This window comes from Mirounga angustirostris, unplaced genomic scaffold (assembly GCF_029215605.1).
Source record: "Mirounga angustirostris isolate CCGP_5_RB_7025 unplaced genomic scaffold, mMirAng1.0.hap1 SCAF_5, whole genome shotgun sequence".
NCBI classification, from domain to species: Eukaryota; Metazoa; Chordata; class Mammalia; order Carnivora; family Phocidae; genus Mirounga; species Mirounga angustirostris.
Window position 1 is genome coordinate 125,575,287 of NW_026991713.1, and position 17,008 is coordinate 125,592,294.

General features: G+C 49.1%; 1 protein-coding gene across 4 annotated transcripts in view; it reads left to right on the forward strand.

Annotated features, from left to right (window-relative positions):
- The window catches only part of FAM171A1 (family with sequence similarity 171 member A1), a 135,677-nt gene that overhangs the window by 89,911 nt on the left and 28,758 nt on the right, over window positions 1-17,008 (forward strand). The window contains exons 2-4 of one of the 4 annotated variants that reach the window (XM_064592016.1): window positions 5,679-5,851; window positions 10,745-10,903; window positions 15,456-15,632. The exons of 1 other annotated variant lie outside the window; for it this stretch is intronic. In XM_064592016.1, coding sequence (XP_064448086.1) covers window positions 5,830-5,851; window positions 10,745-10,903; window positions 15,456-15,632 — 358 coding nt within the window. In that variant the 5' untranslated portion in view covers window positions 5,679-5,829. The remainder of the gene's footprint in view (window positions 1-5,678; window positions 5,852-10,744; window positions 10,904-15,455; window positions 15,633-17,008) is intronic. 2 more of the 4 variants (XM_045874357.3, XM_045874358.3) reach the window with 2 other exon arrangements.

A 17,008-nucleotide genomic window follows, 5' to 3' on the forward strand; every position in this document is an offset into this window, starting at 1 on the left:
TATACACACAGAACTCTGGCTGTGTTTTACTCTCCATCTCCGTAGGCAGTACAAACATGGTACCTCAGGGGTCAAGACAAACCCTAGGAACTACCCCTGACCCTTCTGTCCTCACAGCTGGCTCCCTGGCAGGGCTGCTTCTCTCCATCTGCGTTGCACCACTCGGATCCAAGACACTAACCCCACCCCCCCACCCCACCCCCACCCCGGCCCGGAGAGTTGCAGTAGGTTTTTAATTGGCTGTCTCGTTCCCACCCTCGCCAACCTATAATCTAGTCTTCACCCAGTTACAGCGATCAAGTCCCCTTGCTTCTGCTCTTCAGCAGCTTTTCCTCTGTACTTGGAATAAAATCCCAAATGCTTACACTCAGTGCTGGACAGCGCCCTGGCCCTGAGTCTTGGTGGCTGCGCGATTACCTGGAAGGTGAGGGTCGGTAAGAAGGGGCGGAGACTGCAGTATTTGTATACATGGTTTCCCGTGGGCAGGTTTTCTGCAGTGGCCCCTCCACACATACTTCTTAGTCCCCACAGTTCCCATTGTAGACCTGTCCTCTTCTCCTTCCCAGGCACCTTTGACCTCCACTGCACCCACGTGTGTGACCCCTTCTCAGTCCCCCTCTCCCCGGGAGTGGCACTAACCCTAGCAAGCTATTTGTGACAAGGGCTCACACTGCAGCCTACGGAGCCCATTGCTGTAACCACACTTCATCCCACCATGCCTGCCAGACCTCCTCGTCACTGCCCACTCCGCCCCTCACTGTCGCCTGCCCACCCTGAGACCTCATTGTCTCCCCTGGTGACTCTGAGGGGCTTCTTGGAGGATCTCCGCATCGTGTCATATGCCCTCGGTAAGCCATCACCTTCGCCCCGTGTACCAGTTGTGTGTGACCCTCATCTCTCCTTCTTGTGCTCTATGAGTCAAATAGCGTTCCAGGGCCCAGGCCTTATACCCTGAGTAATTTCACGTGATGTCCCCGTGCTTGCACACACTTGCCTTGTTTCTGTTGCCCACTTGCATTGCCAGGCCTGTGCCCTGATTCAGGCCCTGGTCACTCTCCCCTCGGACCATGCAGCAGCCCCCAGTTGGTGTACTTGCCTCTAGTCTTTGAGTTTGGATTGGTGCTGGGCATGAGATTGACCAGACTTCCCACCTCTTGTGTCTCCTTTCCAGTACACCTTGCACTAAACTGCTAGAGGAATCTTCTGGGAGCAGAGCTCTAGTTCTTTCACTCCCCTACCCTCCCTCCCCTCCCCCATGCCCTAGAATAAAATCCAGTCTCCTTCCACAGCGCACACCCGCTTTGTGATCCAGCCTCAGCCTCCCTTCTCTGGGCTCTTCTCCTTCACATATTGAAGGAGAAAGTGTTCTAGCCTAACTGAATTTCCTTTTCTGTTTTCCATCTGGGGTGTCCCACCCCACCTTGCAATCTGTCTTCAAGCCCTCCTTGGATGTCAAGACCAGCTAAGGACACATCCTCCAGGAGGTCTTGTCTCCATCTTCCCTGGAGATGTGATTCATGCAGGTGCCTTGCCCTTCAACCTCAGCAGCCAAGGGGCTTATATCATGTGACCCCTGGCTCAGGGGTAACCAGTCCACAGTGCAGCCAAGGGCTGGGACCCAGCTGGAAGAGAAAGTCTGGAGCCATCCGTTCTTCTCTCTCTTCCTTTTAGTGGAATCAAGCTAAGAACCCAGAAGAGGTGAGACTCTCAGCTGAATGGTTCTGAGGTACAGAGGGTCTGTGAGCATGCCAGGCCACCTTGGAGCCCAGGTTAGAAGAGAAGAGAAAGTATGAGTAAGAAAAGGGAGGCAGTTAGTAGCAGGTCAGAGAAACGCAGATTGGGGATTAGTGGAGTCCTGTTGATGACACTGCATTCAAGTGAAATCTACAGACACCTGCTGTGTTGCCCCGAGTTGTCCTGAGCCCAGAACCAGGTGTTCCTGTAGCTTCCGTGCCCTCTGGCTCCCATCCTTGCATTCTGACCCATCTCTGTCTCCCTTCTTGCCCTTCATGTCTTTATCAATAACCAGAAGAGTGTATTAAAACAACCCTCCAGCTGGGGGCTGTGTATCTTTTTATGATAACTCCCTTTCCCATATTTGGTAGTAATACCTTATCTCCCCAACTAACATTTTAAAATCTGAAGGTAAGAAGTATGTCATGTTCATCTTAAAACCTTCCCAGGGCCTGGCCCTATACCTGCCTTATGATAGGTATTCAATGAGCAATTCACTGAATGACTGAATAAATAAAAAAAATTTTTTAGGGATGCCTCGGTGGCTCAGTCGGTTAAGTGTCTGCCTTTGGCTCAGGTCATGATCCCAGGGTCCTGGATTGAGTCCTCCATGGGGCTCCTTGCTCAGCGGGGAGCCTGCTTCTCCCTCTGCCTCTGCCCTGCTTGTGCTCTGTCTCTCTTGTCTCTCTGACAAATAAATAAAATCTTAGGAAAAAATTCTAAGATTTTATTTACTCATTTGAGAGAGAGAGCGAGAGAACAAGCACAGAGGGAGAGGGAGAAGCAGACTCCCCTCCAAGCAGGGAGCCCAACGCGGGCTCAATCCCAGGACCCTGGAATCATGACCTGAGCTGAAGGCAGACCCTTAACCAACTGAGCCACCGAGGCATCCCTAAAAAATTTTGTTAGTTTTTTTCACTGATCCTTGTTCATGAGTGTAATAATTGCTCCTTGTGTTTTTCCTTGTCTCAGTAGAGTTGAGACATGACAATAATAATGCTGCATGCTGGGCGCCTGGGTAGCTCAGATGGTTGAGCTTCTGCCTTCGGCTCAGGTCATGATCCCAGGGTCCTGGGATCGAGTCCCACATCGGGCTCCCTGCTCGGCAGGGAGCCTGCTTCTCCCTCTTCCTCTCTCTCTCTCTCTCTCTCTCTCTCTCTCTCTATATATATATCTCTTACGAATAAATAAATAAAATCTTTAAAAAAATAATAATGCATGCTGTTTCATGTTTTCTTACCAGTTGGAAGGAAAGCCATGTGTAGATAATTTTTGGTCTTTGCAGTTCTGTTCTATAAAATTAATATAAAACTGTATTTATAAAAGCTGTATTAAATGTTTGTTCTCAGATTGGTCAAGTGTAGGTGAATTTATTTTTTTTAGTGGATTCAGAGGAGAAAAATCAATTCTTATTCGATCAGAAATGTAAGTACTGTAAGTCTTTGAATTTTAACGTGTTGCTCAGATGTTATAATGTGTCAAACGCTCCTGAGAAAAGGTAGGTAGCGTGACGACAGTTCAGTGATGAAGCTTCACACGTTACGTGCATAGTCTTAGGTGATGAGTTTTATGTGGCACTAAAGTAAAAGCTTTCAAAGAATGAAGGCCACTGGGTGGAGATGAACACAGAAGAGGGGAAGGAGCCCATTGTTCTCGGTAGTTAGATGTTTCATGCTTCAGTGGACGTTTTTGTTTTGAAATATTTACACCCAAGTAAAATAGAATAAACTCATAGAAAATGAGTTTTCCTAGAAAAATAAAAAGACTGCCCACTTGTTTTCCTCTCTGTAGGTACAGTATTTGTGTAAATTCTGAGCAGTTGGCCTGCAGCTCTGGCTCTCAGAGCATCCAGCAGACCTTCATGGGTCTCAGAAATGGGGCATTTTGTTGACTCCGAATGTGAGGACATAAATAAGAAGGTACCGTGTGGTTTACACACACACACACACACACACACACACACACACCCATAGAATAGTATTCAGCCATCAAAAAGAATGAAATCTTGCCATTTACAATGGTGTGGATGGAACTAGAGGGTATTATGCTAAGCAAACTAAGTCAGGGAAAGACAAAGACCATATGATTTCACTCATATGTGGAATTTAAGAAACAAAACACATGAACATAGGGGAAGGGAAGGAAAAATAAAATAAGGTAAAAACAGGGAGACAAACCATAAGAGACTCTTAACTCTAGGAAACAAACTGAGGGTTGCTGGAGGGGAGGTAGGTGGCGGAATGGGGTAACTGGGTGATGGGCATTAAGGGGGGTACTTGATGTAATGGGCACTGGGTGTTCTATGCACCTGATGAATCACTAAACGAATAATACACCATATGTCAACTAAATTGAATTTACATTTTAAAAAAAAATAGGATACCATGAAGACGCCTGACTGCTCAGGGGGGCACTGTCAGCACCCAACTGACTTCAGGCCCCCAGAGCTCCGCTGTAAGCCACGCCCACCTCATGCACACCGCGCCCCGCACTACCCGCCTCCGTGCCCCTGTTCTTAGCGATGACCTCACCACGGTTCACGGAGAGGAGAAGCCACCAGGGGAGGATGGTTTGGTGGCTTCTCTCTGGCCTTGTAACGTGTCTGCTACGGTCCCTCTTCCACCACGGGCCCCTTCTCTCGCAGGTCCTCCCACCCCTTATCTCCTCAGGCCTCCCTCCCTCGTTCTCCTCCCGCTGACCCTCAGCTCCCTAAACCCTGCCATTCCAGGAAAAGCCCTTCCTAACCCCCCTTCCTCCTTCAGGCTCCACTCGCGTTTCCATCCTCTCCCAAACGGGAGAAGTCCGCCCTCACGCGTTGCACACCTCTTTTCCTTTGCCTCACGCCATTCTGGAAGTTTCCCTTACAGGGTTCCATGGAGCTTGAGGCTGCTGGGGGGCCTCCTTCTGGGTCCTGGTCACCCCGCGGGGCGTGGAGGGTGGGGGGTGGCGGCCGGGTCGAGCTGCGCAGACCCAGGCGTCCTCCTGGAGGATGGCTTCTCACTCCTCAGCTCCTTGCCCCTCTGGCCTCTTCCCGCTCTTTCTTCCCTGCCCTCGTGTCCGCCTCCAGCTGCCTCTTCCATCCCCAGGCCGCTGTCTTTACTCAGCATTCCGTCGTTTCTCACGTGAACCCCTTATGACAGCCTCCTGGCCGACCTCTAGTCCCTCCATCCCTCCACCCGCCACCGTCAGAACTGGGGTGAGAGCAACCGCGATCTTTTCCCTCCCATCCTGGGAACCCCACCGACACCCTTGCACCTGGCTCCCAGGGCCCCCCGCCCTCCCCAGCCTCCCTGCTCAGGCTGGCCCTGCTTCCAGGTGTGCGCTCCCTTCCCCCCGCACCACACCGCCTCCAGACACAGTCACAGATGCCACCCACGGAGCTCTCTTGAAGTTTCCTCTGTACTTTTCCGCATAGGTCTCTTATTTTGGCACTTAAAACATTGTGGTAATTAAGCCATTCCCATGAAGCCTTCTGTACTCCTGAGCCCCAGGACAGCGGAGCCTTTGTCCTTTTCCTCTTCACATATCCAGTGCCCCTTGCAGAGAAGAGTCATGTCTGGATCATTGTGAGGATGCTCAGAGTATCTTGTGCAGTGGTTCCCAGTCTGGAGCAGTTTTGTCCCCCAGGGATGTTGGGCAGTGTCTGGTGACGTTTTTAGTTGTCACGACTTGGGAGCTGCTCCTGGCATCTGATGGATAGAAGCCAAGGATGCTGTCAGACATGATGCAGTGCCTAGGCACCCCAGCCCCCCACTCCCCAACAAAGAATTACCTGGTCTGAAATGTCAGTAGGGCCAAATTGAGGAATCCTGACCTAGTCAGAATTAAGACAGATCTCTCTTTGGACCTAGTGAGCTGCCCAATGTAGTTTATCTTTACATGTAATTCTATAAATATTGTTAAGCACCAGCTATGTATAGAACACAGTGCAATGTGTTTTACAGAACACCTGCTTTCAAGAAGCTTCCATCTAAAAGGGGAGAGGAGATGGGAAATTAATGTTTATCCTGTACCTGTTATGTACCCGGAGGCCCTGCTAGGCATCACGCATGTGCGCTCAGATCTGGCATCACAGCACCATATTACGAGACAAGCATGATTCATACCTGTTTGAAAGGTAAAGAACCTGAAGCCCAAAGTCACTCAAATAAAAGATGATAGAAGAAAGATTTAAATGTAGCGCTGAGTGATTCCACTGCTCCATGTTCTTTTCTCATGGGAGATGTACACATTTCCAAATAAACATAATACAGGGCACAGTAAAATCCGTGCTGGAAGGGCGCCTGGGGGGCTCAGTCGGTTAAGTGTCTGCCTTCAGCTCAGGTCCTGATCCCGAGGTCCTGGGATCAAGCCCCTTGAGTCCAGCTCCCCGCTCAGTGGGGATCTGCTTCTCTCTCTCCCCCTGCCCCTCCCCACAGCTCGTGTTTTCTCTCTCTCTCTCTCAAATAAAGAAAATCTTTAAAAAAAAAAAAAATCCATGCTGGAGAGAGAAAGATACAAATAGCACTTAGAGGTTGGGGTGGGATCAAGGACGTCTCCACAGAAGAGGGCATTTAGGACACATCTTGGATGATGTGTAGGATGTGCAGATAGAGACTGTGGGGAAAAGGCACGAACATATGTGTGGAAGCACAGAGCTGTGCAGTCCTGCTTAGCCAGAGGGTGAGAGGTAGGCGTGGTGTACTAGGAGGGGAAAAGTAGTTAGGATCAAAAGAATCCCTTTCTGTCTCTTACTAACAGAATGACTGTGGAACCACTCTGGGCTTCCGCTTCCTCACTCATAGAGGAGAGGGTTCTTTCTTCACAGGATTGTTGTAAATATCAAGTGAAATAATATGTATATAAGAACTTTGTGGGGGCACTTGGGTGGCTCAGTTGGTTAAGTGTCTGACCCTTGGTTTCGGCTCGGTTGTGATCTCAGGGTTGTGGGATTGAGCAATCAGCAAGAGTCTGCTTGTCCCTCTCCCTCTGCTCCTCCCCATTCTCTCTCTCCCTCTCTCTCAAATAAAATCTTTAAAAAATAATAATAATAACTGTTAATTCTGAAGTACTGAACTGCACCTCTCATTTACAGGACGGGAATTAGAGCAGGTTGGGTCTGTGCTAGTCTGTAACTGTCACCGCCATCATTGTTTGCTAAGTGGTGGCAATCCACTGAAGGTCTCTGAGCAGAGAAGGAATGTGACCAGAGCGACTTTAGAAAAGTCAGTGTGTCAGTAGATGGGGCGGCAAAGGTGAAAGGCGGGAGCACAGTTAAGGCAAGGGGTGATGTAGGATGATGTAGGGTGGAGGCAGAAAAGGAGGAGAAGATGATGCTGGAAATGTTGATGAGACATTAGCCAGTCCTGGCAGTGAGTGGATGCGCAGAAAAATCGAAAGGGAAAATGATGGCAGCCTGGAAGCAAAGCTGGGTGTTGAGCAGAACGGGGGTGTGGTGAAGTGGGAGAGAAGCTAGGGGATGGTGTTGGAGTGCCGGTGGGGCATCCAGGTGGAGGTGTCCAGAAGGCAGAGAAAATACAGACACCGGGCTCAGAAGAGCATCGGGGCAGACAGGAAGGCCACCACGGAGGGGAGTCAATAAGGTAAGAACCCAGAAACAATGGAGGCAGCTGAAGGCAGCCTCATAGGAACTGTTTCATTTGGAGGTGGGAGGAGAAAAAACATACTTGCAGAGGAAAAAGCCAGCTGACTCGAGAGACCAGTGTGCAGGACTGTGAATGCCAAGCAGGAGGGGTTCCTGGGCGGGGGCGGTGAACAGTGTGGGCCATTGTAAAGAGGTCAGTGAGGAGGAAGGCCGAGAAATAGTCATGGGTTTGCAGATTATACAGTCATCCATTGACATTTCCGAGGGCGGTGTGTGTTGTGGGTAAAAGCCAGATCATTGGGGGCTGGGTGGAAGGAGAGGAGGCATTCCCTTACGGGGATAACAGCATTCAAGTCCTGTCTTGGTGTTATTTTTCTATATGAGGAAGGAATGGGTATGTTTGTTGGTTGTGGAGGAAAAGCCTGTAGAGAAAGATGATTAACAAAGGCAAGAAGAATTGGTTGGGCCAAGTCTTGCAGCATCACAAGCAGAAGTTGGGATGGAGGCTTGGGTTGACTGACCCTGGAGGAGAGCAGGGACAGAAGGGACAAGAGAAGAGGGAAGAAAGAGATTTTGAAGTACAGAGACAGTAGGTGGTGGCCCCATTGTTTTCAGTAACAGAAGGCCTGAGCATCTGGGGCTGGGGATGGAACCCTGAGTCTGAGAAGAACAGAGAAAATTTGAGAACCCGCTGTTGTGGGGAATATGGGAGAGGCATCCAGAAAAGACCTAGCCAGGCCTGTCCCCTCGGTCCTCCCATCCCCAGCCAATCACACCTCGTCCTGGAATTGCAGAAATCCAGCAGCACTGATAGAGGAAGATAGGCGTGAGGACGTAACTGCTCCCCAGCCCCACACAGACACTTTGGATTCCATTTACACTGAGGCCTAGAGTAGCTTCCACCCTTCTGTAACTCCTCAGATGTTTCTTGGGTCATTCAGCAGGCAGAGAGAGGTCTTGCCTTTGCTCTGTGTCTGGGAGTGTGTTTGGTCCCTCAGCAGACAGGGATCCATGTCATGCTGGTCACAGCATGCGTCCAATCGCTGGACAGACACGTCCCCTGCTAGTTAACCTGCCCCAGGCATTGCCCCTCTGTGCCCCCCACCCACCAGTCACAGCAGATAGAGCCCAGATGTCTGGCTCGTGACCAAGTTCTCCTGCACAAAAAAGGAAGGGGAGGCGGCAGAGGGAGGGCAGAGCAGGGGTGGGGAGGGGAGAGAGATGCATCTCCCACTAAAATGCATGATATGCCAGAGAGCAAGAGAAGGCTGCGTGTCTGTTAGAGAGGTGAGGGAGAGAGGGAAGGGAGGAGAGCCAATGGCCCCTGGGAGCCAGGGAGCAGCTAGGTCTGGGGTCTCCCAAGTTCCAGGCCAGTCCTCCTGAGGGGGTCAGTGTGATCCCCCCTTCACCTGTCAGCAGTCACCCTTTTCCTGAGGCCTGGAAGGCAGCACCTCTCCCACCCTGTTCTGCCTCAACCCCCATGAGGACAAGTCCCTCTTGGCCCCATCACACTATAGACACTCTTTTCTTCTTACTAGCAAGTTCTTTGTTTCCCCCACTGTGTGTAACGAAGGCGGGCACCAGCAGCATTGTTTAGATTGAAAAACAGTAGACAAAGGGAAATAAGTTCTGGGAAAGTTCACTCTCACTGACAACAATAATAGGATCAGGGAGGGAGTAATGTTATGTCGTTGGGGGTGAAGGGGTGAAAAAGAAAAGGTTGGCTTTGACTTTCTATCTCCGAGTGCAGCAGGGAGAAGAACAGAGAAGCAGACCGCTCCTCGCCAGGTGTGGAGGTGGTCCTGGGGGGCTCGAGGTGTCCGGACTCTGTGTGGACCAAGGAGGTGACAGAAGGAAGACATCAGTCTTCTGTGACATCAAAGGAAAAGACCAGACTGAACAGAGCTGGGAGTGAACAGAGACAGATACTTGGATGCTAGTGCATCGCCGTGGGTTGTTTTGGGGGTAGAGAGAAGCCATGGAGGTTTGAGACAGGACCGCATATCCATCCAGTTAGTTTCAGTGGAGGTGACGGAACACAGATAGGAGTCATGACTTGGGACATCGGGCTCCCAGGGGCCCGAAAGTGGGGCCTGTGTTTCATGGAGTGGAGAACCCGTCATCTGAGAACTCTAACCAGTGATTTTTAGGTGGTATGGGGGGCATCTGACTCTCCACCACCTCGCTGGTACATGCTCTAGCCAGCCTACCCCAAACTTCACATCTCTTGAGCTTCTGCGGCCTCACTTGTAGGAAGAGGAATGTGGACTCTTTGATACCTTTGAGCTCTAAAACTCCCTTCTGCTTCAGAACCCTTTTGGATAAGCTTATTCCACACCTGAAAGTTTCTGATCCAGGGTTAAAAGGAACCCTGGGGTAGGCATAAAGACCACCAGCTTGGGGCTGGGCTGTGGTGCCAGACAGCCCCAGCCCCAGATGGGGGGCAGGGAGCCCCCAGCGGACCACAGGGGAAACCGCAGGCCCGGGGCAGGATATGCAGTGACCAGAATGCCAGGGCGGATCACTGCTTTTGAGGAACGGCTATTTTAATCCACAGAAGTGTGTAAGTGCCACAACTCCCACTTGTATTAACTTGTGTCTTCGGGATGTTTTTGCTGGGTTTGCGCAAAATGATTTAGCACCTTGACGTCTTGTGACTGTCGCCATAGCATTAAGGGAACACAGGTTCGGGTTCTGCAGCCAAAACAGCATCTGGAGCTCATGCTGCCGATGGTATCACCCGGGTAACTGTCTGAAGGGGCCCAGCCCATCCTTCTGCACACGGAGCTGCCTGCCCCAAAGGGAGTGTTCCCACCTCCTTTCTAGAGCCTCGTCCTCAAACGCCCAACATGAGCTGTGACGAATAGGGTGCACACCCCACCCGCAGAGACTGGATGCCACATGGCAGCTTCTCTTTTGGAGTTCTTGTCCAGGCTGCACATTGAATTCCCTTGCCGGGCTTCAGTTTGGTCTGTGGAGGGAAACCAGATTTTACCAGAAGATTAAGGAGGTGTTTGTAACAGTCTCAAAGGGTGTCGCTTGCTTTGTTTATGTAATGAGATGAACTGTCATCTACTCGTTTCACTGATGCGGACTTCCTTTCCTAAAATGTTGCCCCCCCCCCCAAGGGCGAACGCTGGGCAGTGCAAAGCTTGCTCACAAATAGGACTTGGAGAGCTTTTTTGTTAAAAACCTAAATAACATCCTGTGTCAAAACAAATGTGACAATGGGCTATTATTTCTATCCCCATAATAGCATGTTGTCACATCTTTGTGCCCTGCGGGGCGCGGCGAATGGGCGATGGGCGGAGAGGCGGGGACGAGGGGGAGGGGGCAGGGAGGCGCGCTGCCTCTTGGAGTAGCGCTTGCTGGTTGCCTGAGATGTGCCGCTCCCCCAGGAGGTAACTCCGAAGTTCATTTCTGCAGGTGCCCGGCCACAGCCTCGAGTTCACTTCCAGAGGAGAGCCCTGCGGCTGCCTGAGAACACCAGCTACAGCGACCTGACGGCCTTCCTCACGGCCGCCAGCGCCCCGTCCGAGGTGGACAGTTTTCCTTATCTGCGAGGCTTGGATGGAAATGGAACAGGTAATTGGAGTCTGTTCTCCTCTCAGCGGGGGCTTCTGGGGTTGCATCTGGGGATGTGGCTCGAAGCGTTAGTACTGCCCAGAAGAACCACCGGAGTTGTGAAAGTTCAAGTGCGGTAGAGCGGTGTTAGTTCGGGATTCCCGTCTACACCACGGCAGAAGTACATTTGAGTGCACCTGTCTCCTTCAGCCATCTTGGCTGACGTACCTTCGGAGCTCCCCTTTGGTAGACTAAATATATTTAATTCAGAGAAGTGCTTATAATTGAAGTTGGGTTTGTTGTTGTTGTTTTTTCCCAAGTATAAGGCTCTCTGCCCTTGTCCCACTTCCCTCTGGAGTGGGTTTGGTGGAGCCGCCTGCGTGGCCGCCCTCCCTCTCCCACCCACGGGTCACAGCGGGGAGGGGAAGGGGGGCAGTGGCTCTGATGCAGACAGTGGGGACAACGAGGATGTCATGTCTAGGAATCAGGAGCATTTAGGAGCGGGATCCTCTTCTCTACCATCTGCACCCACCCAGCATTTTCCCACATCTTTCCATCCTCTGCGCTGCTCTCTTTGCCTTGACTTGGCAAGCAGTGGTCAGGCTTTGATGTTGATTTGAATCCAGACCTCTAAGTCAGCTTGGTCCGTGTCACCCTAGACTGGCCGGACACATAGAACTAAAAAATCAGAGAAACGAAAAACCAGCAGCCAGAAAATATGTAACAATTCCTTATCAGTAAAAAGACTGGCTTGCAGCCAACAGTACACTCTGCACTCGCGTGGTGCCTAGTCCTAGGGACTGGAAAGTGGCAGATGCTGAGGTCCTGAGTCATTTCTTGTCTCCCCTCTTCTTTTCCCGACACTTTTGATTAGTCACAACATAAACTTGAAAACCAGAGGCTGTTCTGGGTTAAATCCTTCCAGGTGAGGAGGTGACTGCATTTTCCCCAAAATGCTTTTATTGAATTTCCCTGACTTGTCCAGTGCTTTACATAAACGGATCTTGGATCCTTCTGAAAAAGCTTTTACACCTGCAGCATCTGATCCATTTTGTAGAATGCTGACGAATTTCTGGTGACCAGTCAAGGTGACCTGGTGATTTGTTACTCACTTTTCGCCTGTCTGTGGCACCTGCTTTCAGAAATGGTTCTTCTTACTTCAATTTTATACATGATGAAGATGCAATTAAGACATCAGTAACTGGCCGTTGGATAAAACTGCATGGTAGTCACTTTAAGTAAACATTATTGGGGGGAAACTGTTGACTTTTACTCTAAGCGTACAGGCCGAGGAGAAAAGTAGTATTTCAGGGAACATGAAAAAGTACAATTTGGGACCATCATGCAACCTCCACCCAACAAGTGGTGCACAATCATAAAACCCTAACTTGGAGGGACGACCTCATTCCTCAGAGCTCATTAATTTTTCTGTGCCCCATTTCCAAGAGCTCTTGAATAAATTATGAAATCCGAGATGATGGGGAAGGGAGAAGAACAAAAAGACATAGAACTATTGATTTTAGAGGGGTTTGTTTTATTTTAAAATCACTGTGTTATTTCAGAGGGAAGAAAGAAGGTCTTTAGAAGGTTACATGCAACTTCTTTTCCACTGAAAACACTGACAGCTGATGTGGGAAGAGGAATCCGACCTACTTGAGGGCTGCCAGGAAAGGCGACCACCCCTGGGCATGTTGGCTCACACCTGTGAGCATATTGGAGCGTGGGCTCCGCTTAGCACCCCAACATCTCACCAGCTAGGTGCCTGTCTCCCGTTTCCCATGGTGCAGAGCCTCTCTTCCCCACCCCCCAACACTTGCTTGCTTGCCTCCTGTTTTATAAGATGCATCTAAGAGATCTCAGCTTTGCGTGAGGGCCCGGCCCACACATAGCTGTGTGAGATGGCAGGTCCTAACCAGAGTCCGGCAAAGGTGAATGGAGGCCACGAGTGGGATTGGAAAGGGCTCTGAAGGCTGGTGTCCTCGGAGTGTTCTTGGTTGTGTCCAGTTCAGAGGGAGTTTATCCAGAGTTGTAAATAGAACAACTCAGCCAGATGGAGATTTGGCCCATGTTCTCATTTGTTCACCTCCGTCCACCTGCTCCATAGTGTCCTGGTGTCACATGGGGCCGCCGGCTCCCCCACACAGGCCCGAGACACTGCACCTTCACAGCATCATGCTCCCCACTCTGGTTGCTAAGAAAGCACACAACCGTCCTTTGACATTCCCGAGGGGTTTTCAAGAAATGACTCCTGCTAGTAACTCCAGGAAGACAGAGAGGAGTCCGTAAAATGACTAACATCCAGCAAAGCTGGAAACAGAACACAAAGCCAAACAGAACCCTAGATGCTCTCTGAGCAAAACCCCTCACGTTACAAGGGACGGGTCGGAGACCTCCTAAGCTTGGTCCAGTGGTGCCGCCTCCTCCCCCTGCTGCCTTTGCCTGACACCTATCTTTATTGGGACATGACAGGAGCCTGGTAACATCAGGAGAGGGGACAAGAGGGAAAGATCTCATTATATACAGAACTCGGTGCTTTGTGTAGAGTTGCAGTCTTAGAACAAGTGCTGGAAGGGAAACAGTTGAGCCCTTCAAAGTATGACTCATTCCAGAATAGAGTGGGAGGGTAAAGGGAGAGTGTTTGGGAAGGCATAGAGTACGAGTGGGCCTTTAGTGGGGCACTGAGAAAGAGAAAAGAAGCCTCAAGAAAGCAAGTGTAACTGCCTGCTCTGTCTTCTAACGGAGAGCTTTTAAAAGAACCTTAAATCACGTGAACCTAATGTATATTGCTTTAATTAAGATGCCCTTTTCTGCAATGCTGTACTTACTTCTAAATGTTTATAGCTGAGTCTGTTTTCTTTCCATAGGCTCATAGGAAGGCATCTAGTCCAGATAATGCAGATAAGAAAAACAAATCCCTGAGGAGTGAAGTAACTTCCCTGAGGCCACATATGCGGCTAGTGGGTGCATCTGGTACTGGAACCCCGGCTTCCTGGGCCAGGAATGTACAAAAAAATAGGAAGGGAGAATTGCTGAGTGGGGATGAGGAAGCAGAGCTAAGTGGGAGGCAAGGATGGATGAGGAGTCTGGAAGGCTTTCCTAGTCTACCTGCTGCTTTCCTAGTCTACCTGCTGCTTCCCTGTGCAGACCTCCTGCCTCAGGTTTGCTGAAAGCAGCAGTTCTCCCCAGTTGAGAATGTTATGTCCGAGTTGTTTATTACAAAGGCTAGTGAGTTCCTGAAATTTTTCTTGGTTTTCAGTTCTGTCTAATCCAGAGAGTCTAACAGAACCTAGAGAGGTACATCATAGACCTGGCTTGACTTCTGTGTTCCCTTTGGGTAGTTGGCACATTTAGGTCTCAATCCAGAAGATATTTTGACCAGAAATTTGGTAAATTCTGGGTTTTCTTGTACCCACAAGTGAAATGGCCAGACTGAAAGATTTCAGAACTTGAACCTGTGATTCCAATGTGGACCTTTTGATGAAATTCCCATTATCGTGCCTTCTCCTTCAATGACAGAGATGGATATAAATTGTAAAAGGTAGTTCTGTCATGACTCATATATAAATTGCTCTACAAAGAGTTTAGCTATAACTTGTGTTGAAACTCTAAAATTCACTTAGATTTGCTTTAAATGTTTACATCTAGTCCTAAGTGGAGGTTCGCATTAGCTCAGGTAGTTGATGGGTAGGTAAGTATCTAAGTAGCTTAGTAAGAAATCCTACAGATTATGTTCTGATGGAGCTTACATTTTTTTATCACCGTGCTTTTGTCATTGTGCTCAAGATTTAAAATTATAACAGAAAACATTTTGTGTGATATTATATTTCACTGGAGAAAAATTGTCCTAAAATGGATTACTTAAGTAGATAAATACAGTATCGCTGTCATAAGCATTCCCTGATTTATCTATAAAGTAGGCAGTCATTAAAGCATTGGCTTGGGTAAAAGGCCTCTAATGTAGAATAATTGGGATATTAAATTCCTTTTAAACAGATCAAAATAACAGTGGCAACTAAAATAACTCATAAATATTTCAAGTCCAGGTTTTCAGTAGTGTACTTTTAGTAGAAGTAAGTTAGCACTCCTTGAAAAAAAAAATTCCTTTTTTTTAAAGCAGTCTCTAATGCAAAACATTTGGTTTCCTGATGGGGCTCTGCCAAGTAATTAACACGTGCATGGGGCTGACTTTGTCTAGGAGTTGATTTCAGGGATTTCTACACATCGCCTCCTCTCACCTTACAGATGAGTCTTTTCCTTTTGAGGCCCCTCTTTGAAAGCAAAGCACCATAGTGTAGTTGAGTCGGCAGACCTGAGCTTAGATCCCAGACAGACCACCATGCCCTTGGGGCCAGCTCCCATTACTACGCTCTGTGAGCCTGTGTCTTTTATCTGTACACTGTGGATTTTGCCTACCTTACAAAGATGTGGTGAGGATTTTATAAATGTAAAGGGCTTACTGCCGTCCCTGGCACGTAGGAGGTCCCATACTCAGTGAATGGCAGATGCAGATGGTGGCAGGAGCCCCCCGTAGGTCCCTTTTGCACGTGTGATGGAGAATCCCTCTTGCTTCCAGGAAACGGCACCAGGTATGACCTGACCCCAGTCACGGCCGTCAGCGTCCACTTGCTCAGCAGCGATGGAACACCGGTGCTGGTGGATGGTCCTATTTACGTCACCGTGCCCCTGGCCACACAGAGCATTCTGAGGCACAATGCTTATGTCGCCGCGTGGCGGTTTGACCAGAAGCTGGGTAAGCGAGACTCCTGTGATTGGCTAGCAGGGGACTTCATGACTGTTTGATTTTCCTTTTAAGAAGCCCGTGCAAATCTCCTCTCCTTGAAGGTACTGAACGTTGCGCGGTTTCTGGCTGGTGAAGCTCACGCCACTGGGCCATGCAGGCACGCTCTCTGGAGGCTTCTCTTGTTTTCGTTTCTGTTGTACATTTAAGCTAACTTACTTGAGTCTTTAAAGGTCATTAGAGCTAAAATTGGCTCCCCTATTCTTGAGCCTTTTATTCTTTAGGTTCTGTCGTCTCTCTTGGTCATGTGGTTTTTAAGTTTAATGAAGAAGGAAAAACATTGCCAACAACGTCCCAAGAGAAACTAAAATGACCCATAATCCCCCCACCTAGAGAAAACCACTAATCGTATTTGGCATTATATCCTTCCAGTTATTTCACCCTCACGTATGTGTTAGTTATTTGTCGCTGCACAACAAATTGCCCTAAGACTCAGCAGCTTCAAACAACAGTGAGCATCTCTTATCTCTCATATCTAGAGGGTCAGGAGCCCAGGGACAACCTAGCTGGGTGGTTTCTGGGTCAGGTCCTCCAGCAAGGTTGCCGTCAGGCTGCAACCAGGGCTGTGTTCATCTCGGGGTCGGGTGGGGGCTGGTGACCGTGCTTCCCATCCCGCAGGGCTGTTACAGGCCTCAGCTCCTCACTAGCTGTTGGTCTGTTGGTCGGAGGCTTTCATTCCTTGCCCTGGGGGTCCCTCCATAGGGCTGCTCACAACGTGGCAGCTTGCGTTCACTGGAGCAAATGATCCAAGAGAAAAAAATAAAATAAAATACAGAAGCACAAGTGGGCAAAATGGAAGTCACAGTCTTTTACAACCTAATGTCAAAGTGTGACACACCATCGCTTCTTTCCAGATGCTCTTGGTCCCAGGGCCCAACATAGGTACAGGGTGGGGTGGACTGCACAAGCATGTGAACACCAGCAGGTGGGGATCCTTTGGCACTCTTAGAAAGGCTGCCTTCTGCAAAATACATTTTTAACAGGAATGGGATATATGCTATAATACTGTTCTGTAACTTGCCTTTAAAAACCACTTGCGTATCATAAACATCTTTATGTAGCATCAGCTCTGAGACTGCAATGTCAAAATTAATGATTGCGTAGTATTTCATTATGTCGATGTGTCATAATTTGGTTGCTCTGTGCCCTATAATTAGAGAAAACATTACTATTCTTACCAGTGCTGTGAAAAATATCTTTGTAGCTAAATCTTTAGGCATGGCCATGGTTGTTTCCTTAGGATAAAATTTTAGAGGAAGTGATACTGCTGGATTAAAAATGTATGAAATTCTAAAGCTTTTAATACATCTTTCCAGATTGTTCTCTAG